The 25588-nt window shown below is 34.7% G+C and overlaps 1 protein-coding gene and 1 non-coding gene across 3 annotated transcripts in view; one reads left to right on the top strand and one right to left on the bottom strand.

Moving 5' to 3' along the window:
- The window catches only part of ADGRL4 (adhesion G protein-coupled receptor L4), a 122116-nt gene that overhangs the window by 37636 nt on the left and 58892 nt on the right, over positions 1-25588 (bottom strand). Inside the window, exons 3-9 of one of the 2 annotated variants that reach the window (XM_033405916.2) lie at positions 19464-19616; positions 9613-9759; positions 9072-9142; positions 7947-8126; positions 7657-7840; positions 6106-6222; positions 2264-2469 (exon numbers count right to left, since the gene is read on the bottom strand). In XM_033405916.2, the coding sequence (XP_033261807.1) occupies positions 2264-2469; positions 6106-6222; positions 7657-7840; positions 7947-8126; positions 9072-9142; positions 9613-9759; positions 19464-19616 (1058 nt within the window). The remainder of the gene's footprint in view (positions 1-2263; positions 2470-6105; positions 6223-7656; positions 7841-7946; positions 8127-9071; positions 9143-9612; positions 9760-19463; positions 19617-25588) is intronic. The other variant, XM_033405917.2, reaches the window with a different exon arrangement.
- Positions 8858-8965, top strand: LOC117196634 (U6 spliceosomal RNA). Its single transcript, XR_004476908.1, has one exon. It is a non-coding gene; the product is annotated as a U6 spliceosomal RNA (small nuclear RNA).

The raw sequence follows: 25588 nt of genomic DNA, 5'->3' as shown, positions 1-25588 counted from the left end.
GTGATTCAGAGAATAGCATCAGGCAGGAGAGTATCTTAGCTGTGGAAGAATGGATTCTGGAGAAAAACTGTGGGTATGAAACTTTGTTCTACCAGTTGTTACTGAGTGACCACGGGCAAGGCATTTAATCTTTCAGAGTCTCAGTATCCTCATCTGTGAAATGGAGATAACAGTACATACCTCATAGGGTTCTTGTGAGAATTAAAGTAAATAACTTAGAACAAAGCATGTTTCCATATAAGCATTATTAAAGTATTGGTTGCTATAATTATTATCATTATTATTATCTGTATTATTATAACAACTATAATTAATATTCCTTTAAAGTAATGAAGTATATACTAGTTGGTGAAGTTGCAATTATCAGGGAATCAGGAAGTGGAAGGTGTTACATATGAAATAACTTCGATTTTCCTAGAGAATAAAATGGTATCCAAGTTTTATTCTGAGAGGGAAGCAATTGATTAGGTAAATGTATTGTCAGAGGAAAGATGAAATTTCAGAGTGGTCATTGCTTTGAATGGGAAAATAATTTGAACAGAGAAAAAGATTAAGGACAATCAAGTTTTCTCATTAAGTATGGTGAAGAACTCTTGTGTAAATGTGTGTTTTGTTTTGTTGCTGTGTCAAACAGAGATGGGAGAAGTGGTTTGTCCTTGGCACCTCTTCAGCTGCCAAAACATTCCACTGGTAAAAACTGTAGAAAAACCATAAGACTATGTAAAAGAACAATGTTTGTTTTCTAGTATCAAAAGGTCATTTGCATTTAGCATCTGAAAATATCTAAATTTAGTTTCCATTCTTAAAACATTTCACACCTTCTTTTTCCCTCAACAGAATGCCCACCATTGTTTAGGTTTGACCTACTATTTACTTGCAATTTCTATACATTTTGTTTCTCTCTACATCAGATGTCTGTCTTTACAGTGACACATTTGTACTGTATGGAAGCATATAGAGTGGCCCCTCGATATTCACAGGGGATTGATTTCAGGACCCCTGCGTATTCCGAAATCCACGGATACTCAAGTTACTTTCGTAAAATGGAGTAGTATTTGCATATAACCTATGCACATCCTTTTGTATACTTTAAATCATCTCTAGATTACTTATAAAACTCAATACAATGTAAATGCTATGTAAATAGTTGACGGGCTGCAGTAAATTCAAGTTTTGCTTTTTGGAACTTTCTGGAATTTTTTCCCTTGAATATTTTCCATTTGTGTTTGGTTGAATTCATGGATGTGGAACCTGTGGATACGGAGGGCTGACTATATGTTCTTTTAATCCCCTGTTTTCCATAAACATGCAAATACAATTGCCCAGCTTCAAGGTTCTCCAAATAGAGTTTCTGAGGCACTTTAATTATGTACTAAGATTGAAATTCAATTGAAAGCCCAATAAACCATTAACTGTAAAAATGCAGCAAACAATATGATTTTGAGTTTCCCCTTCACTTTTAGGTCTATAGAAACCCTAAATACTTAGTTATTTCTAATCATTTTTTTTTATTGTATAGTTTTAATTATACATGGGTTTGAAAAAAGATTTAGAATAACAATAAAAGAGTAAAGTGTTCTCAGATAATTTCTTTATGAAATATTATGAACTTCTCTATGATTTTATTTTAATCAGCACCCAAATCCCTGCAAGTATTATTTTATATGACAATTAACCAAACACCTCCCTCATTATACAAGTAACATTTATCTCTTTAATACTTTTTTATAACTTCTTCCTTGAAGGGCTGGAGACTTCCAAAATGAACAATGTACTTAAAAATAAAACTAAAATGTAGCTTAATTTAGATAATCAAATACATAAAATTCTTTGGTATTTATTATAAAATTTAAAGAGCACTGAAAGTACAAAAATATTTTATAGAAAAATTAGTTGAAACCACTTTACTCTTTTATTTCAATTTTGAATTTGCATTTTTTTTTTTTTTTTTTTTGCGGTATGCGGGCCTCTCACTGTTGTGGCCTCTCCCGTTGCGGAGCACAGGCTCCAGACGGGCAGGCTCAGCGGCCACGGCCCACGGGCCCAGCCGCTCCATGGCATATGGGATCTTCCCAGACCGGGGCACGAACCCATGTCCCCTGCATCAGCAGGCGGACTCCCAACCACTGCGCCACCAGGGAAGCCCTGAATTTGCATTTTTAAACTCAAGAACTCACATACAATTAAAGTGACACTACAAAACATGTTCATTTCTCTGAATGCTTCACAATTATAATCAATAGTCAACAGAAACACAACTTACCTTTATGTGATTTAATGTAAATGTTATTTTTTCAAGTTCATACAATGTGGGTGGGTTTGAGCTAATTGAGACTGAAATTACTGAAGAGATGACTCTTCCCTCCTCTTCAGCTTTATCATAACTTTGAGGTTCCAATAAGATGTTGTCAGATGATGAAAATAGAGGACCAATACTCTTATAATATAAAAATGCAACTGCAACACTGCCTGTCAATCAAATAAGTGTATTCAGTGAAATTCTTAAAATAAACATAAAAATTGACCAAAGGGAGTCATACAAATTCCCAGATACTGAAATGTGGGTCATAATATATCTATGCTTACATCATCCAACCATATTAAGACATATTCTCTGACCTCTGTGACTCTGAAACTGATTGTGGACTGTAGCATTCCCTTGGCACAGACTATATTTAGGAGAAAACTAGTCCTAGATAAATTTACATCCAAGTGCTGACTAAGAACCAAGGAGTAAAGTATATTCACTTGAAAAATAAAATTTTGACTTACTACTTTGCTGGGCGAATATATGAATTAGAAAGATATTGGGAGAAAATTATCACAGATTTACAGTATTAAGAAAGTTTAGAATTGAAAGAGTTGTGAGATGCCACTGAGTTCAACCTCATGCCCACTGAAATGCTTCCTCTTTAAATTCATGACATATAGTTATGCCGACACAGCATAGGGAATTTATTGCCTTTCGAGGCAGCCATTTATCTGAACCCCTGACACTCCCCAAATGCAGCACATCAGCACATAACCAGATACTAGAAATGTTACCTGATCAGTATAGACTATCACATGCCTATTTTTCCCTTAGCCTGGACACTACACCTATTTTAACAGATCTCAAATTGCCTTGGTTTTTGAGATCATTATCAGCAGCTCATTATCACTGATATTAAGTGTGTGTGAACAACTCAACATGGACAACTATTATCTTTTAAAATTCCTGTTGTCACTTAGGTCACATTCCTTCTCTGTTGTACAGAATTACGGACAGTAAGTTGAGGAATTTATATTCAGAATTTACTCTTGGAGTTAGAAGTTCTGGTTTTAGTCACTTCTCCTACTTGTGTGTCCCTGGGTAAACTTGAGTTTTCTCACGTATAACATGATGGTAGTGATATTCCCTCCGGCTATTTACTAGGATAAGGTGGAGACCAAATGAAATTATACGAGAGAGTCTTCTATAAAATTTAAGATGCTATATTAATATGATTATTGTTATATTTATTAACTAGAAATGTTATATGTTTGCTTTAGATACTTGGACAAATTAGGAAGAACTCTATCATATTCATTTTCCCTCAAATTTGTGACACCAGCAAATAATTTGAAAAGCATAAATTAATCAAAATCATTAATACAAATGTTGATAATGTCATCAAAAACAAAGGTCTGTGATATAATGCTGGAACCATCCACATCACAATATCACACTAATAGCTAATATTCTTTGGATATGGTTATGTGAGCTAGAAGTTGCAAAAATGTGTCACTATTCATGTTTTCTACCTTAGTATAAAAAGGCACCCCAAGATACTGCTAAGAGTCTTGCTGAAATTCAGATACATTACATATTTTCCTAAACTGCCAGCCCAGAAAACTTATATAAAAAAATAATGTTAGTATAACATGGTTGGGCTAGTGAAATTGTGATGGCTCCAGATGACAACTAGCCCAGCATTTGCTATGGACAGACCAGGGATGGAAGCACAACCTGGAAACCTCTTAGGGGAACTTGACCTAGTCCAGCTGATGAACCAGTTCATGCAACAGCAACTTCTCAGAGGTTGTAGTAGTGGGTGGTCCAAAATCAAATGAAGCACCAAAGAGATAACATGGATTTAAAAATCTATCACTCTGATACTTTCTAAAGGAAAATATTTATTTAACATCAATTTTTGACTTTGGGTAAAAGGAGACTCATGCCACGTAGAATGGTCCAAAATCCCTTTTTAATCTTTTTCTGAATATTGATCCAGTATTTGTTCATTCTTTTTAAATCATTTGGAACCTATTTTAATTCCCATGATTTCTCACTAATTCTAGGCCTGATCTAGCTTTTAACTCTCATATCAGATCTGTACCTATTTTCAGTAAACTAGGGGTTCATTCACTAATGATAGGCACTACAATTCAGTATATAAAAAAGATTAAAAATCCATCTGTGCCACCCTTATTTTCCTCCTAATGATACTATGCAGCTTTTAACTAATGAGTGTTTTTATTAAGGAAGTTTGTCAATAAATGAATAATCACATGTAGACATCATTGAGTGGGTTTGATCCGTTTCTTACACTTGTCCTTATTTTGAAGATTCAACCTTGAGGAAAATAAATTTTCTCCCTCTGCTTTCTTGAGAGCTGATATTACTGTCCCTTTCAAATGTCAGCGTTTGCATGCGTGATTATGAAATGTAACAAAACTACCATACACTAAGACACGATCTCTTCGAGATATTAATTCCATGACAATTTCAGCATCTGTCACTATGATAAGTATTTTCAATGTCTTTATTCTCAACTTCCAAATACTACTCAAATTGTCTTTGAAAATACAACAGTTTAACACATTCTTTGGATTTGCTCCTAAATATTACGTGTGTGCTTGGTTAATTAGAATATGATGTAATGGGGTAAGAGCCATGGGTTCAATGGCAGTATGGCTTAGTTATTTTTGTTTTTTATGGCCATCTGTTTCTTATTTTTGAATAAATAATGACAAGAAAAAATGGAAAGGATAATATCAATGGATTAGAAAAAAATTCCCACATTAGTGCTGTAAAAATTTTTTTAAAAAGATGGTATTCTGAGAGGGAATGTGCAACAAGCTTTTTAACAATAAAGACAACATATTTTTTAATGAAGTGATGTCTGTAAAAGTGACATATGTGTGTTATTGTATATATTTTCCGTTTGTACGTATGACCACCCACAATGCTTTGTGGAAATATTATAATTCATGTTTTATAGTTAATATATTTGACCTATATGTGAACAGCACCAATTCTATTATCAGCAGAGATTTTTTTTTCTAAGTGCATTGCACTACGAGAGCAGATAAATGGTTAAATTAAAATAGCAGCTGCTAGTTTGCCTGTGGTTAGGTGACAAGGGAAAGCTGGTCAGGGCTGATTTCTTTGTTACCTCCTTCTCTTCAAGTCTTAGTTCTGTATTATCTGTTGATGTACATAGAGACAAACCCGTTAGCTTCTTGTGCCTTAGTTCCATTATCCATAAAATGAGGCCATTAGGTTAGATAACCGTAAAGTCACTTGCTAGTACTAGCATTCTCTGGTCCCATTTCTTAAGAAATCCTGCCTTTAGTTTAGCTGAAGAGTTTAGTGTACAAAAACTAAGAAATGAGTGGAAGAGAAATCCATGCTTAAACAATAACTTTCTACCTTTTTGAACACTACCTCTATTCATCTTCCTCATACAATCCCAAATTCAGTCTTACAAGGAGGAATATGAAGGATTACTGAAGAAGAAATATTAGAAGAACTCTATGAAAATTATAGCATCTGACTGCTGCAAAATGAGGAATAAAATCACAGTTCCTTTGTATATTTCCACTGGGATCTTAACATTATTAGACAGTTACAGAGTTGGAGGATCGAGGACAAGAAGGATCTAGGTATCATCAGCTAAAATTCTACCCAGATATTTTTATCATAATGAAAATCTCAAATATAAATACGGAAATTCTGTGTATAAACATAAAATATTTTTCTATAGAAAACCACACAAGTTATATGCACATATGATACAATCAAATGTATGGTATTTATTGCAAAACATTGAAATATTGTATATAAGATTGTCAAAGTCCTACCATTTGAATGATATGCAGCTTTTCTATTTGGAAATATCTTTATATTATCTCCGTCCATATTCATATGGGGATGAATATGCTGCATGTGATATGAATCAAAAAAGAAAACTTTGAGAGCTGAAACAAAATCATGAAAATAATAAATTCTCTGAAATTAGTTTAATCAATGTATTTATTTAGTTAGAGACAATTTCATCCATCATTGTTGTATTTCAACTTCTTAATTACGGCAGGTAGAATGAACATATTCTGAACATGATGTTTGGACATTATAATTTGTATTTAAAAATCTGATTCAAGTTTATTTGTTTGATTTCACTATAGCATTCATGGCTTAATTCTAACTTTATTGAATAAAATAAAAGAAAATATGTATGTACACAAAGAAGCTATAAATCATAATTACTAAAGCAGACAAGCAATTACAATGTATTAGAGGATGATATCTACAATATAATTTATTATATACAGAGTGATTGACTTAAATTCTTGAGTAATAATTTCCTTACCTGGTGCATTTTCACCTTTTTCATGCAGGAACATCATAGAAATTTAGGCTCCTATATATGGTCACAATGCTTGCTACCTTAATTTTGAGTAACTGGTGAATCTCGATGAGTTAATGATTTTTGTATATCTATAGGTGCACAGCAGGATAACAACCAGAAATATAATAGGGGTGTATATGCAATGATTACTGCAGAAAGTGTACTTTGTTTCCTCAGAACAACTTACAGGCAGCCTCAATTTGATCCAGATTCTTAATGTGTTAAGTATGAGATTTCATAAAGCAGGAAACATTCCAATTTGCTATGCTAATTACTTTATATTATCGAAAGGCAAAGGATTCCTAATGAGAAATTTAAATATACTACATTCAGGACAAAGATATACGCCCAAAGGATTTCAACGTTAAAAATAAACATCTTCAACGTTCAACATTAGAAAAACAGGGAATGGTTACATAAAATATGATTTATCCATAGACTATTGCAGAGACACTAAAAATTATGCTCATGGTATGGTTTTAGAAGTCAGGATGGTATAATCTTTATGGGGCAGGGAGTGGCTGCCGGGGGGATGAGGGGTCTTCTGGGGTGCTGTTTATACAGACATGTTCACTTTGTGAAAATTTGTCAAGTTATATTCATTTGACATGTGCACTTTTCTGTCTGTTATACTTCAAAAAAAATTAAACTTAAAAAAATGAAATATACTACATCCAGAAAATCTGTCTGTACTATGATCGGTCAAGACAGATCCTACCAAGTCATGAGATGACAAGGGAGTAATGGTCTCTGAGCATTTAAATGCTAAACAGTTCAGAGATAGAAAAAGGTGGAGGCTATAAGTAGGTGGCAAATCTTAGGCACTCATCCTTTTTATTCACACTTCATTCATAACTACTCTTGTGATATGCATCACCATTCATGTCTACATTGATAAAACAACTGCCAGTTTAATTAGCAATATTTTAAAGACTTTTCTTCTCTTTTGAGAGTGGCTTGTTTGGAAAACTCGATTGCTTTGAAATTGACCTTGGCTTCTTACCTATATCACTTGAATTAGTATCAAACTGAGTGGTCTTTTGAAAGTTCTGAGATAGCCTTAAGGTAGCTTGCTCCACAGCATGTATCAGTTTTGTAAGATGAGTTCTTCTATGGTTTGTAGACAACTTGTCCCAAACTATAAATGTATCCTTTTGAACAAAATTATTCACAGTTTTTACAAATTCCTGTTGAAAAAAAGTGTATCTTTTAAAAATGTTGGACTTTTACATTAATCACAAATGTAAGGAAAATTTTAAGCCTCAATTATGAGTTAAAGCTCAACATACTTACAGTAAGAGTTGAATTAGAAAGGGTGTCCTTGGCCGAATTCGTGCTATTCATATAACCCAGTAATGGGGATGATTCAGCTAATATTTCTATATATGTAATTATATCCGTCAGTGAAAGATCTTTCACAGAATTTCTATAGACTTCTTGTAGCAAAGCCACAGGTTCTTCTATGTGCCTAATCTGAACAAAAATGAGCCCAGAGAAAGGAAACCAGTTTAAAGCACTACTAGATCTTTTCAAGAATAAATGTTGCATGATAAATATGGTCTGAGTTTTTTTTCTCTTATACATTAATAAGTTATCAGATTACACCTAAACCATAACACAAAGCAATGAAACCTGAAATTATTTACAAAGGATTAGCAAATAGCTTAAAAGGCATAGAATTTACTTCAGAAAGGCAATACATATTTGAATTTATCATTTTAAAGTTAATTAAAATAAATTATAACTAATTTGAATTAGATTTTAATTAACCAGAGAAATTTTTTTACATGATAAAATGGCAATTTGCTTTTACCTCATTGTTAATGAGTCATGTGAGACTCACACTTCTAATCTCAGGACAGTAATTTTATGAATGTCCTACTTTGTTTACTCTTTAAAATAGTATTTACTTTGGTGTACAAAATCTAGTTGCATTCAGCTATGTCTCCTTAGAATTTGAAAATGGCCTGGGGTCAAAGTGTGTTTTTACTATTTTATCCATCCAATTTCTTTACATGTTGAAAATAACTTTCCAGTCTACCGAATAGTGAAAAAGTAACTTAAATTAAATATGTAAGTCTTCTTCAGTACTTTGGGGATTTTCAAATTAATCCTATCAAGTACTTAGATCTCTATATGTAAACAGTTTCAACTCTACATGAAGACCAACTGCTTGTTACTCTTTTAAAAAAAGTGACTTTGGAGTGCTCACTTCAGCAGCACATATACTAAAAATTGGAACCATACAGAGAAGATTAGCATGGCCCCTGCGCAAGGATGACACGCAAATTCGTGAAGCGTTCCATATTTTATAAAAAAAATAAAAGAAAAAAAATAAAAGAAGTGACTTTGGAAAGAATTAAACTGAAACCAAAATGTCAAAATAGAACGTATTTTTAATTCAATACCTTTACTCACTTTTGTTAAAGTTTTATTAATATTCGCCGCAATACAGATATTATCTAAATGGCAGTCTGGATTCACAATTTCTGTAGAAAAAAAGATTATATATTAAGTCTTAAAAAATATTTTTCCTAAGATAATTATATTGATTCCAGTGATTTTGCTCACTTATTTAGACATTAAAAACATTCTTATCATTTGAGTTTCATTTTTATTTTATTCATGAAAATTCATTTATTTAAAATTTTTTTCATTATTCATTATTTTAAAATTTTATTCATAATAAAAATTCATTTATTTTTATTCATTAAAATGCAATATTTTATGGAAAATAGAATATTGTAGTTACCCTAAGGAAACAGGGTATGGTAATTACATAAAACATGTGGTCTACATCTTCTATTAAATAAAACTGTAACTTTTCTTATTCCATTTTATAGATAAAGGAATACTAGCACATTTCTTGGAAGACGTAGCTCTTTGATACTTCACAACCGTGTAGTACATATTTTATATGGTGCTTTGATAATACATAACATATAATAATATAATTTACCTTGGCAATAAGTGCCATCATTAGGTGTGAACTGTGAGTTTCCTGTGGATGTATAACCTTCCTTGCAGGAGCAGTAATATCCACCATCCACATTTTCACACATTGCATGCTCTCCACAGGCAAATGATTCATTGCATTCATCTATATCTGGGAATATTTGAAAAATTAAAATTTTAATTTAGTGCTCATATAGTTGTTACCTTGTTGATAATAGTATTACATAGAGTTAGTGATTTCATATCGAATTTTACAAGATAGCAAGAAAAATTCCATCATTTGGAAAATGACAGAGCAAACTTAGCAGCATATATATATATATATATTTTTTTTTTTTTTTTTTTTTTTTTTTTTTTTTGCGGTACGCGGGCCTCTCACTGTTGTGGCCTCTCCCGTTGTGGAGCACAGGCTCTGGACGCGCAGGCTTAGCGGCCATGGCTCACGGGCCCAGCCGCTCCGTGGCATGTGGGATCTTCCCGGACCGGGGCACGAACCTGTGTCCCCTGCATCGGCAGGCAGACTCTCAACCACTGCGCCACCAGGGAAGCCCTGCATATATATTTTTAACTTTGATTTGGTCAATCCATTTTGACAATATATTGAAAATGTTATTCATAGACCAATGCTTGAATTGTTTTCTAAATAGCTTAATTCATCAACAAAGTCATTAGAGTAATTTCAATCATTGATGATGTAATATTTATTCCTAATTAAAGATCTAATTTAAAAAATACATTTAGAATTCTTTGTTTTCTAGTATTAAATTAAACTGATTGTAACAACTCAGTTTAGAGTAATCTGCAGGGCAAAAAGGAGTAGTCCATTTTCTTTCCAAAGCCTCATTTTTCCATATAAGTAAACCTAAAAATTAAGATGTAGCAGAATGTATGATTCAACTCCCTTAAAATTTTACCAGAACTTATTACTTTTGTTCAGGTTATATTTTACTATGATTCTTAATACATGGTCGTCAAAGGTAAAGTAACAAACTGTACAGAATTAAGTCTTAGATTTTCAGTAGCTATATATCAAAGCTACAATAAAAATGGTAAGTTATAAACTCACATAATTTATATTCTTAATTTAAAATTTTACATACTATAATGAATAGTGAAATATGTCTTAAGTTATAAATACAGAATAAATACTCTGCCAGTAGGCAGAGTTCCAATAGGGAATGATTCCAAGGAACTGAAGAGTCCAGATCATTACCTTAAACTAATGTAAAGATTTTTGTGCTCCTAGCCTAGCCCTGACATCTTAGAGCTTCTCTATGTTAGATTAATGCATTAATCTGTAATCTTGCATATACAATTCGATTTTTTAAAGACTCATAGAGTGGCACAATCCTGTTTGCCATAATAACAGGGAGTAATCAAAGTCCAATTAAAATGTCATCTAGCGAGCTATCTGAAATGTAGATGATCCTCATTTCTCATTTTAAAAATGCAATAATGGCACACACACACATAAAAAAAAAAAACATTAAACCTCACACCACCAGAAACTGGAACTGACAGTAAGTCTCCTGCCAGTTCTTGAAGAAATTTCCATTAGCTAAGAAGGTGAGGGTACTGGACTTAGAAAGACTATTAACTCCCTGAAAAAGAGGTAGAAAACCCCTTGTTCTTCTGCCAAGTCTTCATAGTCACGATCTGTACTGCCTAGAAGTCCAAGTTCTCTACTTTTAAATAAACAAATGCTGCCCTAGCACCCTCACCCTCTTCCTTGAATTTCTATATATATGTGTTAATAAACTGCCACTTCACACAAAAAAAGGACAGAAATAAAGGAGGAGGTGATATCAGCTTGGCTCTTGGGATCTGGAGAATCACTAGCAAAATCATTCCAGGTTGGGCTGAAGTAAAGAAGTCAGGTGGGAGGGCAGACTAGAATTATTATTTTTCATGAGATCAATGAAGTGAGAAAAAAATATGAGAAAGCAAAAGACTAGTCTTTTGTGGAGCAGAGTTGAAGAAGTCAATTGTGCAGTACCCAAATGTGGATAATACCCCAGTGAAGGTGTGAAGAGATCCATGAAGTATCATAAATAGAAAAACTTATTTCATGGGAAAGAAAGCTGTGTTCTCTGAATACCCCCACTTCATATTTTTGGATACCTTCTATGGCTAACTGAAAATGAAGCATTGATTTCTCCCAATTTCAAAAGTGCAACTTTTCTTGGGAACTTTGTCCTAAGCCCAATCTCTCAGCAACATACTGATCATAGCTTTACAAACTCCATTTGCATCCTCCCTCATGCACTTTGGACACAGATGTACACAGTCTTGGTGTTCTTGACGGTTTCAGCTTTCCCCTGTGCATCCTCCATACCCTGAGGTCATTATGTTGGGGTCTCTCCTCTGGTTCCAGCCCTCCCAGCACCCGCTCAGCTGTCTGCTATCCCAGCACGTCAGCTTTGGACCAACTAGGGTATTTCAGCTTCTGAATTCACCAAGTGACAGAATGTTAATCTGTAAAAATAATGAGGTCATACTCTGGGAAATAAACATTTGAGATTAAGATTATGCAAATTTTTATATTCTGACTCCAAATATTCTAAAAGAATATCAATCACCCTACCAAAGTAATGTTTTTCAAACCTCAATCATCCTTAATGAAAGACATGTTTTCTAAATTGTTTATACTTTCCTTGTTTACATTATTGTTTCTCTAACTTATTACTAAAATGTAGACATGAGGTTTGCTGAATTTGATATCCTTCTCAATTTTGGCCTCAGTATTAGAACTTACTGAGTTTAACCTAGTAACAGGTACAGAGTGTGTGACCACCACAACTGGCTGTGTGTTAGGGTAGTCAAAGAGCTTCCACTATCCTTAGCATATCACTCTATGCCTCCTTGCTACCTAGTAATATAAAGAGATTCATAAAATACTGAAAGAGTATCCCAGGCCCAAAAGGGATGAAACTGGCTTAGCCAAAATGAATGTGACCGCCATTTTACATTGAGATCCATACTAACATCTCTTGCAATTTCTTGTAGGGCCTAATTAAATCTAATAAAACCACTATGTATCCTCCTTCCTACAGGCAAAGGCCCTGTAGAAGACCTTAATTCAAATCTTGATTCTAATACTCATTAGCTCTGTGACCTTGGGTAGTATTATAAAAATACTCTTAACTCAGAAGAGTTCTTTTTCATAACCAACGAGGAAATGTATGTAAAGGTGTTTGGAGGGATGCCTAAGATATAGTAGGTACCTGATATTGTAATTGGGAATCAGGTCCAGTGATTCTACTCATATTGTGTGTTTTCTTAATAGCAGGAGCCCTGTGAGTATGTAGGTTTGGAGAAAACACATTGATAATGAGTGTCTCATTAAATTGCCATGTTTTGGTACTCCTAGAGCTGTAAAAGAGAAAAAGAACCCCTTCCCCCATTTTCATGAAAGCTAAATTGCTGCTGTATAATTATTTCAGTTAGGCTACAATTGACAAACTATATTTAATAACTGATCCACTTTTTCCACTACCAACCTAACACTCAACACTAATAACTCGATTTCGCTAAATATAAGTACATCATAACACACATTTCCTTGTTTTGCATGTCAAAAAATTCATTAGCTACTTTTTCATTAATAAGGTTATGCTTGTTTTTCATGTCTACAATGAGCCAACACAGCAGTATTTTATCATAATCTTCTTTCAAAACATGATCATATGATTGTTTTGATTTTTATAATTTTTATAATTTTCACCAATAACTGAATTTTCTAATGTTGTTTAACTCATACACTGAAAAGAAAAGATGCAATGTAGTGGAAGCAATTTGCAAAAACAAAATTGAACGTTAATATTATTCAAAGCCAGGAAAAAAATCTGTATTTATCAGGGTACCTAAGGCAATAGGACATAAAAAATTACAAGCAGTGAACACTGCTCTTAAGCACACAGAAAACGTGAAGAAGTTCTTGGGTTCTACTCATTTGGTTTTGGGAGAGTCACTTTACCATTGGATGCCTCAATTTCCCTCCTTGTGAAATGTGAGTCTAGAACAAGGTCTCTTGGGAGCTGGGCACCAGACGTTCTGTTTTACTCTGATTCCAAGGAGAAGGAAAATAGGCAGGGTGCTAAATCTCACTCAAAGTCTTCTGCAATGAAATTACCTCATCCATGGAAAATAGTACTTGAATATAGACTAAAGATATAGAATTTTGCTAGGGTCATTTCTTGCCCTGTACTGGAGTTTTTCATTATGTTTTGTTCATATTTTCTGTTTCTTCCTGGTTCAGTCTTGGAAGCTTATACCTTTCTAAGAATTTGTCCATTTCTTCCACGTTGTCCATTTTGTTGTCATAGAGTTGCTTGTAGTAGTCTCTTAGGATGCTATGTATTTCTGTGGTGTCTGTTGTGACTTCTTTTTCATTTCTAATTTTATTGAGTCCTCTCCCTCTTTTTACTGATGAGTCTGGCTAATGGTTTATCAATTTTGTTTATCTTCTCAAAGAACCAGCTTTTAGTTTTATTGATCTTTGCTATTGTTTTCTTTGTTTCTATTTCATTTATTTCTGTTCTGATCATTATGATTTCTTTCCTTCTGCTAACTTTGGGTTTTTTTTTCCTTCTTTCTCTAGTTCCTTTAGGTGTAAGGTTAGATTGTTTACTTGAGATTTTTCTTGTTTCTTGAGGTAGGCTTAGCTATAAACTTCCCTCTTAGAACTGCTTTTGCTGCATCCCATAGGTTTTGGATCATCGTGTTTTCATTGTCATTTGTCTCTAGGTATTTTTTGATTTCCTTTTTGATTTCTTCAGTGATCTCTTGGTTATTTAGTAACGTATTGTTTAGCCTCCACGTGTTTGTGTTTTTTACATTTTTTCCCTGTAATTGATTTCTAATTTCATAACGTTGTGGTCAGAAAAGATGCTTGATATGATTTCAATTTTCTTAAATTTACTGAGGCTTGATTTGTGACCCAAGATGTGATCTATCCTGGAGAATGTTCTGTGCGCACTTGAGAAGAAAGTGTAATCTGCTGTTTTTTGGATGGAATGTCCTATAAATATCAATTAAATCTATCTGGTCTATTGTGTCACTTAAAGCTTTGTTTCCTTATTTATTTTCATTTTGGATGATCTGTCCATTGGTGTAAGTGAAGTGTTAAAGTCCCCCACTATTATTGTGTTACTGTTGATTTCCTCTTTTAGAGCTGTTAACACTTGCCTTATGTATTGAGGTGCTCCTATGTTGGCTGCATATATACTTATAATTATTATATCTTCTTCTTGGATTGATCCCTTGATCATTATGTAGTGTCCTTCCTTGTCTCTTGTAACATTCTTTATTTTAAGTCTATTTTATCTGATATGAGTATAGCTACTCCAGCTTTCTTTTGATTTCCATTTGCATGGAATATCTTTTTCCATCCCCTCACTTTCAGTCTGTATGTGTCCCTAGGTCTGAAGTGGGTCTCTTGTAGACAGCATATATATGGGTCTTGTTTCTGTATCCATTCAGCAAGCCTGTGTCTTTTGATTGGAGCATTTAATCCATTCATGTTTAAGGTAATTATCGATATGTATGTTCCTATGACCATTTTCTTAATTGTTTTGCATTTGTTTTTGTCGGTCCTTTTCTTTTCTTGGTTTCCCACTTAGAGAATTTCCCTTAGCATTTGTTGTAGAGCTGGTTTGGTGGTGCTAAATTCTCTTAGTTTTTGCTTGTCTGTAAAGCTTTGATTTCTCCATCGAATCTGAATGAGTTCTTTGCAGGGTAGAGTAATCTTGGTTATAGGTTCTTCCCTTTCATCACTTTAAGTATATCATGCCACTCCCTTCTGGCTTGTAGAGTTTTTGCTGAGAAATCAGCTGTTAACCTTATGGGAGTTCCCTTGTATGTTATTTGTCATTTTTCCCTTGCTGCTTTCAATAATTTTTCTTTGCTTTCCATTTTTGCCAATTTGATTACTATGTGTCTCGGCGTGTTTCTCCTTGGGTTTATCCTGTATGGGACTTGCTGTGCTTCCTGGACTTGGGTAGCTATTTCCTTTCTTATGTTAGGGAAGTTTTTGACTATAATCTCATCAAATATTTTCTCTGGTCCTTTCTCTCTCTCTTCTCCTTCTGGGACCTCTATAATGCGAATGTTGCTGCATTTAACGTTGTCCCAGAGGTCTCTTAGGCTGTCTTCATTTTTTTTCATTCTTTTTTCTTTATTCTGTTCCACAGCAGTGAATTCCACCATTCTGTCTTCCAAGTCACTTATCCGTTCTTCTGCCTCAGTTATTCTGCTATTGATTCCTCCTAGTGTAGTTTTCATTTCAGTTATTGTATTCTTTATCTCTGTTTGTTTGTTCTTTAATTCTTCTACGTCTTTGTTAAACATTTCTTGCATCTTCTCGATATTTGCCTCCATTCTTTTTCTGAGGTCCTGGATCATCTTCACTATCATTATTCTGAATTCTTTTTCTGGAAGGTTGCCTAACTTCACTTCATTTAGTTGTTTTTCTGGGGTTTTATCTTGTTCCTTCAACTGGTATATAGCCCTCTGCCTTTTCATCTTGTCTATCTTTCTGTGAATGTGGTTTTTGTTCCACAGGCTGCAGGATTGTAGTTCTTCTTGCTTCTTCTGTCTGCCCTCTGCTGGATGAGGCTATGTAAGAGGCTTGATAGGAGGGACTGGTGTTGGGTAGAGCTGACTGTTTCTCTGGTGGGCAGAGCTTAGTAAAACTTTAATCCACTTGACTGTTGATGGGTGGGGCTGGGTTCCCTCCCTGTTGGTTGTTTGGCCTAAGGCAACCCAACACTGGAGCCTACCTGGGCTCTTTCTTGGGGCTAATGACAGACTCTGGGAGGGCTCATGCCAAGGAGTACTTCCCAGAACTTCTGCTGCCAGTGTCCTTGTCCCCATGGTGAGCCACAGCCACCTTCTTCTTCTGCAGGAGACTCTCCAAAACTAGCAGGTAGGCCTGGTTCAGTCTCTCCTGGGGTCACTGCTCCTTCCCCTGGGTCATCATGCACACACTACTTTGTGTGTGCCCTCCAAGAGTGGAGTCTCTGTTTCCCCCAGTCCTGTCAAAGTCCTGCAATCAATTCCCACTAGGCTTCAAAGTCTGATTCTCTAGGAATTCCTCCTCCCATTGCCAGACCCCCAGGTTGGGAAGCCTGGCGTGGGGCTCAGAACCTTCACTCCAGTGGGTGGACTTCTGTGGTATAAGTGTTCACCAGTCTGTGAGACACCCACCCACCAGTTATGGGATTTGATTTTACTGTGATTGCGCCCCTCCTACCATCTCATTGTGGCTTCTCCTTTGTGTTTGGATGTGGGGTATCTTTTTTGGTGAGTTCCAGTGTCTTCCTGTCGATGATTGTCCAGCAGCTAGTTGTGATTCTGGTGTTCTCACAAGAGGGAGTGAGAGCACATCCTTCTACTCTGCCATCTTGGTTCCTCCTCATTATGTTTTTATAGAGGTTCTTAATGACTATAATTACTAGACATGTCAAATTTAAGGATCAGCTAAACTTTCAAATCAGAAACAATATACTACAAGGTGATACACTAATGTAAAAAGGAAATAGAATTATGGTTCTCTGTTCAAATTCCCTGAGGATTATCACAGTGCACAAGGAAAATTACTATAGGACTGGGGAAAAAAAAGGAAAAGAAATAGCTGTTCTGCTTCTTAAAAAAGTTTAATCTTTAAGGAAAACAAAACTGGTGAGAAATAACAATTTTCCAGAGAATGACTTTTTTCACCAAATAATCCATCAAACAAAACAGGTAGAAATTGAAGGACTCAATATTGGGTATTGGGTTTTAATCTAAGTTATTGTTTACTGATTACTTAAAATAGCTAAAAGGGGAATTAGCAAAAATGCAGGGCCCTTCCACAGTATCTCAATAATAATTGAGTACTGGGAGAAAGAGTCTTATATTACAAATATATTACAACCCCGTAAAATGTTGGCTTTCAATTATCTTTGTGTGTGTGTTTTCTCTGTATCTGTGATTAATTTTTTTCTAAACAGGAAATCTTTACTTTCAAGGAATACAGAGAGAGAAATATATATATCCCTTTGTGAACTGAGGCATATTAAAAGTAAACATTATCAGATGAAAAGACAGATGTCTTCTAGAGACAAGAGGGAATGGAGAGCACAGTTTAAATTGTATTAAATTCCAGTGATTAAGATGTCATAAGTTGCATTTCTCCATTAACTAGAACTTTTCTAATAAAGCTTATACAGGTACATATTTTGAACTTATCTACTATAGATAAAATAGGCACACATTATATAACATTCTAAAACTAGAGACAAGAGTTTAGGTTTGAGAAGAACGAAGAGTGGGGTACTAGGTTTTCTGGGAAAATTCTAATTTCTTGCATATATTGTAATGCTATAATCCAATAAAAAATTTTGCTGCAAACAAGAAAGACAAAATTATAATTCAACAGAAATAGCATTATTTTCTCATATTTTAAATCATTTATGCCCTTGCAAAGTTGATCCACTGCATTTGCATGATCCAGATTCATGTGAGATTTAAATGGCCACCCATTTAAGACTCCTGTGGAAATACCAATGGCTTTCTAGATACAAGACTGTGATTCTAATCTTCCCTTTACCCTAAATGTGTGAATCTGGAATAGCTCTTCACTTCCCTTGGCTATAATATGAGAATAAAATCTACCTGGTTTATGTAGCAGAGAAAATGCTGTGAACCATAAATACACAAGACAGGATAATTTCTTTGATACAGACATTTCACTGATTAATTCTCTTTGAACATTATCTCCTGACTATCATGTGTGTTAATGATAACATTGCCAGATTTCTCCTTAGCTCACTGATGAGAACCTCACTAGAAGCTCATCAAAGGCTTTAGGGTGATCTACATTGATTTAGACATCTCTCATTCATCTAACTATAGAAAGTAGAAGCAGCACCTTACTCCTGCCCATGTTGCATGTACAGTCCCTGAGTTCAAGTCTCATATCTACCCCTGGTTATGTAATTAACTCTCAGGGCCTTGGTTCATCTGTTAATTTTGTAGATTATTATCAATCATAATTATACTAGCTGTTGGTAAACTGGACAGTTCCTTAGAAACCATGATTAAGATGATTCATAATTTATTTTCAAAGTTAAAGTCTTTGGCTCCAGAGAATTTGTCTCTGAAATTTCTATGCAATTATTTTTTTCTCAGACTATAGGATCTGATAAATCAAGTGTGTGACCAAAATACAACAGAAGGACATTAAAAAAAATCTAGATACTCTCTTCAGACTCACAATATTTCACTTAGGGATTGAATTGAAATTAATAACCCTCCAGAAGACATTTTAGTGAATCTGAGATGATTTTCTAAATAGGACTATAGTGTTCAGAAAAACAGAATGCAGATTTTAAGTGTGACAAACTTTCGGCAGGCAGCAGTAAAAGCACTAGGACAATTTTTTCACAAGTAATGCTTTCCTGAGCACTTTCTAGGAAAATGTAGGGCCCATCTCAGAGTTCATATTTATATAAGCATCAATATCTGGTGATACCAATGATAATTTTCTAGAGTTAATATATTACTTTAAAGTGTAAACATTTATTGTGTTGTTTGCCACCATGCTAGATCTCATAACTTCACGATTTATTTATTTATTTTTTGGTAAACTGGTTGATATTCTCAAAAAAAAATTTTTTTCTTATACCCTTGGATAAATATACCATAGTAACTGACACCATACTGGAGAATTAAGGGAATTAATGAAGTTTTTGATAGTATTAACAACGGGGTACAATCAAGGACTGACAGAACTTGGTTTGAATATTATTTAATCTCTGGAGGTATAAGCAATAAGAGATAGGTACAAATTTTAAGTTATATAGTTGAATTTACCTATGCAGATGGTTCCATCATTAGTAATAAACTTGTCTTGCTTACTGCTGGATCTGAAACCAGGTGCACACATACAGTAGTAACTTCCTTCTGTGTTCGTGCAGTTAGCATTTTCACCACAGGACTGCGTTAAATTTCCACACTCATTATCATCTGTGGACATATCAATTTAAAACATTATTTTTATATAATTGAGATGAATTCCTAGTTTCCATCAGTTTTTGGGAATTTTGCCTGTTAAATAGTTTAGGTATGTGATGTTTATTTATAAGAGAAGTTAATAATAAGAATCCACATTCCAGGTACTTCCTTGGTGGTCCAGTGTTTAAGAATCCGCCTTCCAATGCAGGGGACGTGGGTTTGATACCTGGTTGGGGAACTAAACTCCCACATGCCGCAGGGCAACTAAGCCCACACACTCTAGAGCCTGTGTGCCACAACTAGAGAGAAGCCTGCATGCTGCAATGAAGAGCCAATGTGTTGCAACTAAGACCTGACACAGCCAAATAAATAAATAAATTAATTAATTAAAAAAAAAGAATCCACATTCCATACTTGGTTATTCTTGCTTAAATGTGAAACCTTTGCAGTTGCAAAGCAAAATAGAATCTCTTACTTCAAAAACACTAAACATAGCTATTGAATCTATATTGGATTATTTTTCAAATTTTTACATATAATTCAATTATTATGTCAATGAATATCTTATTTGTGAAATTATAATGCTTTTTGTTATCAGTCAAAAGCATACCATAAGTTAAAAATGAAAAATCAGAGATTACACATTGATATACTCTAATCATGTGCCATTTATTTTTGTCACTTACTCCCCAGAAGAATTTTGTGTTACTAGGTTTGCATCCCTTCATTTATTCATTGTCATATGTATTGTACTGTATATGGAAGAGTACACAAATACAAAAATAATTACATGATGATCCATGGTCCTTACCCTTATACTCTTATACTGTAATTTATCAGAAAAGATATATATAGGTTCATAAACCATTTTTAAAAATCAGATCTATATTATCTGTCAAATAAATGAAATAGAAAACAAGTGTTTCTCAGAAGTGATTATGAGGGGCTGGAGGAGACATTAGATCCTCCTGTGGGTTGAACTGTGTCTCCCAAAAAGATATACTCAAGTCCAAATCCCCAGTGTCTGTGAGTGTGAGCTTATTGGGAAATAGGACCTTTGCAGATATAATCAAGTTAAGATGAGGTCATTCTAAATTAGCAGGGCCCCAAGAGTGGTGTCCTTATACTATGTAGGAAATTCAGACATGGAGCCACAGAGGAGAAGACGATGTGAAGACAGAGCCAGAAACTGAAGTGATGCAGCTACCAGCCAACAAAAGCCAAGGACACCTAACAACCACTAGAAGCTAGAAAGGCATAAGCAAAGATTCTTTCCTAGACCCTTCGAAGGGAGCATGGACCTTCCAACCCCTGGATTTCAGACTTCTGGCCTCTAGAACTGTGAGAGAACAAATCTGTGTTGTTTCCAGCCACCAAGTTTGTGCTAGTTTCTTAGGGCAGCCCTAGGAAACTAACAGACCCGAACTGGCTAATTTTAGGTAAATAAGTATTTGTTAGACAGAGAGAAGGAAATCACTAAGAGGAAAGCAAAATTTTGGGCAAACATGCAAGCCTAAGGGTGATTGAGATGTTTCTGAAGGTAGAGGGAACCCTAATCAGGGACACAGGGAGAAATCATAGGGGGATAGTGGTACGAGTTGAGTTTGGAAAATGTCTTGAATTTCTATTCTCCATTTTAATCAAACTAAGGTTAATTTATTTTAAAAGGATGATTTGTATAACATTTAATTTAAACACAGCTTACTGAACATGTATATTGATACCTAAGGGTTGGAGATTTTCCTAAGTTTATATAAATACTAATTCACTTAATCCTTACATAAGTTCTAGGAAGCAGGTACCACTATTATTCTCTTAACTGATGAGGACAATAAGCCATAGAGAGGAAATGTAACTTGTCAAGGTCAAACAGCCATTTAGTTACAGAGCCAATAGTTTAGTCCAAACCTTGTTCTCCTAACTGTTGCATCCTGCTGCCTCTGTGAGAATCATTTTAAAAAGCAAATATATAAGATAAGAATGTATCTAATGGATTATGGGTCTATTTTGAGAGAAGAAAAGATATTGAGGTAGAGATTTCAGAAGGAAAATAAAAACTATTTGTATTTTATCTCTAATGTAAAATTTATTTCCACTTAATCATTTTCAAACATTATAGATATAAGTATAGAAGTTAGTATATGACAGACAACTAGAGGTGAATTCCTCTCTCTCTCTTTTTTTTTTAATGATTCCTATGGACAGTCAGGTAAGATTTGCAAATCCTATCCTTTCAATATATTCAAACTATACATCTCTATTCCATAATTTTATTTTAATATTTATATGTTCTATCACTTTCACTTATTACATTAATTATAATAGGCCAACTGTTACAAATATATCCCAACATGTAGTGATTCAGCACAATGAAAGATTATTTGCTGCTTTAGTCAGAGGCCAAGGTTAGTGTTCAGGTCGATGGTGTGGCTTCTCCCACAATGGTTCAGGGACCCAGACTCTACTTTTGGCACAAGACTATTTCAATTGCTTGGAAAAACCAGTTCATGAGAAAACTGGTCAGTCCCCAAGAAGCAAGAACATTTTCTCCAATGTCTAGAGCAAAGCTAGGCCAAGCCTCTCACCTAATAGTTTTTCATGTTATGGCATCAGGTCTCTTTCCACTTTCCCACTGGCGCCTCTTTTGGGTTCAATCCCTTGCCCCTTTGAAAGTTCTAATTCCCAGCATGTGACCTGATTTATTCTTGGGTGAGTAGAAAGATAGAGCAGCAAGAGAAGAGTTTTGAGCTCCCCTTAGAGGCCAACTACTTGGAGACATGTAAGTGCAAAGGTTGAGCTCTCAAAAAGCTTGTTTAGGCCAGGCAGGAGGGTAACTTAAAGTCTGACTCCACCAAGTGTCAAACAATAGAAGGTGGTGTGGCTTATGATATAAGGAAGTACATACCTCACTTAGAGGATTTAAAATTTTTTAAATTTGAAAAGCATATTTAAAACTTTTTTTCACATTCAGCACTTGGTTAGGCATTTGTCACCCCTAAGTTAAAGTGTATAAATGTTGGAGGAGTTAAGGAAAATTGCTGAAAATATGATAATCAAGTAAGAGAAATTATGAATGGCCATTATATAAAATGTTGAAGAGTTAATATTTTATTAACATGTGTGTATTATTAATTTATCTATTCTGTATACAGAGATATGAGATATTATGCAACTCTATATGACTATATGCACATATATACTGAGAAAGCAAACATATAGGTCTATGTATGCATTCAAAATAAATTAGACTAGTTTATTAAAATTACCTGAGAGTATCTCACAAACTGACACACAAGAACCTAAATCAAGTTAAAGAAAAATATTTCACACACTTTGGGTTTGATTCAATCATTCAGTTACTCAAATATTTATGGAGTTTCCCAGTTCCCAAATGTGAGTATGTCTACACTGGGAAATAAGTAAAAATTAATCAAAAAGTCAGGATCTGTGCCCTGCTGTCAGAGTTCACATTCTAAAGCAAGTTAACATAGGAGCATGTAATTGAGTTCTTATTAAAATAAAAGTTTCCATTTTTATTTCAAAATTTGACTCCCTTCACTGCATACTGGGAGAAGTTTATATTAATTTTAAAAGAAATTGTGCTCTCAGATCAGTTATTGGTAATACAGAGAATGATGAAGATTGTATCCCTGTGGTCTATAACTGCAAAAATGATATGCAAAAATACTGAGGAAAAGAATTCACTAGGTCTGAGTTATTGGTCGAGTCTAAGAAAATGAGCCACTTTATATCACCTGATTGTGTTTCTAAAAACAAATTAATGTATTGATATGGTATTTGACTCCAATATATTTTTAAGTCTTGGGTAACACATTAACTGGAAGAAAAAAAAACAAAGATTGACACTGATTTTTGTGTTTCTCCTTACTATGTAGTTTTGAGCACTTGACCTCTTAGCTTCCTTATCAAGAATTTGGAAATTAAAACATTTTCTTATCTATCTCCTAATCTTCTGGACTGGATATACAATATAGGCGAATTCCCTAAATGGTCTGACTCCAATCTTGTTCCTTGAAATACCACTTATCTGAAAGTAACTGCCTCTCTCCCCCCAAGATAGTGGAGATAGGCAAAAAAATTATCTTTCTGAAGTAATATATAAATCTGAATTATTTAAATAGCTTTAAACTTCCCAGTGTCTAACTCCATAATAATTAAGTTTCAAGGAGAAAGTTTCTTTGAATGGGTACAATATAGGAAAATATATGTCTGCTTCTTTTGTGTTCTTATTTCCATTGTTTAAATCAATTTAGCAGTTATGTTACCCACTCTCTGTGACTCTATATTTAATACTTCTTGTGGGATTATAAAATAAATATTTAGATTAGGATGTCATTTGAAAAATTCATTATAACACCATTAAAGAGAAGGTAAATTATTTAAAAATTATCAAAAAATGTTAATAAGGAGAAATATTCAGCATTCCTTCAGTAAAAATTCTTACAGGCTCAAGCCTAACACACCAGGTTGAGCACTACAGGAACAAAGGCATACACACAGCCTGTAACATAACAGGATCCATGGCTGCTGAAGAAGACAGACAAAAACCCAAATTATTAGGATGTGGTGTGTATAACAAATAAATGAGGTGTTTAGCGGTACACTAGTAACTCAGAGAAGAGAAGGTTTCCTCAGCAAGTTTTCAGGATAAAAGGGAGAAGGTTATTCGCACAGAAGGTTTAGAAGAGGAAGAGATGCTTGAGCCAGGCACTGAAGTATAAGAAGAATTCAGACAAACAAAAGGGGCCCCAATGATCCATTCAGACAAAGGAAAGAACTCACCCAAACGCCTGAAGCCTGCAGAAGCATCATACTTTAGAGGAGAACTATATTGTGGAACACCGGCCATGAAGGTAGAGGCTGTAGGGCCAGAATCTATGCAGACAGATATGGTCTAAACTGGGAAAACACTTGCTAAGAATTTCAGACTAAATTCAGTGGGTAAAGGATGGCCATCATCAGATTTTATGTAGTGGAGAAGTCTGATTGGACTTGAATTTCAAAACAATTTTTGAAATATAAGGAAAATTAGCTAAGATCCAGGTAGACCTGCTAAAACGCTGTAAGACATGAAAAACTAACAAAACAGAGTCAAGGAGAAAGGGGGGAGGGTGGGCTAGATCAGAAATATTTTCATGTTAAAAGTCAGTGATCTGGGGAGATAAAGGAAAGTGGGTAGGATTCACCTAGATTAGGCATGAACTGAAAACTGTGTCATCTGGATAATGACTAACATGTGGATCTTTATATATATTTTTTAAGGTTGTATTTTTTTTTCAAAGTTACATTTATTTATTTATTTTGGCCATGCTGCACGGCATGTGGGGTCTTAGTTCCCCAACCAGGGATTGAACCCACACCCCCTGCACTGGAAGGCAAAGTCTTAACCACTGGACGACCAGGGAAGTCCCTGGGTCTTTACATTCTTATTTTTATTTTTGTGACTTTGAAATTTTTCATAATAAAATGATTTTAAAATATTAGTGCGGCTTGGAGACTAACTGGATATGAGTTAGTTGGAGAGGAAGTGAGGACTCCCAGGTTCTGACTTGGAGGGATTTGTTGGCTACATTGACTCACGAGGACAGAGAGAAGCAGAGGAGGAGCTTACTTTGGGGCTAAGAGAGTGAACTCACTTTTGAGCATGGAGAGACTGAGGTGCCTTTAGGACATTCAGATGGGAGTATCCACAGTTGGATAGTCAACCATGAAGCCATAACTTGTTTAAACACAAGGTGGAGCTCAAGACTCCCTTCTTTTCCAGAGGGTGAGTCAGAAGCAAGAGCCTGGCATTTACTAGGCTCCAGTGCAGGGAACAAGCCTGCTGTCTTCCTTTGCCCTTATCTCTAGATGGACCCTTTCTCCTGACTCCTCCTGCTTTGATCTCAGTAGTTTAAATGAACTTTGCCTCGGGCATTATACACTCTCTTGTTATTCCTTTTTCTTTTCTTTCTTCCTTTTTT

This window comes from Orcinus orca, chromosome 1, assembly GCF_937001465.1.
Source record: "Orcinus orca chromosome 1, mOrcOrc1.1, whole genome shotgun sequence".
NCBI lineage: Eukaryota > Metazoa > Chordata > Mammalia > Artiodactyla > Delphinidae > Orcinus > Orcinus orca.
This window is presented reverse-complemented; position numbering and strand designations above follow the sequence as displayed.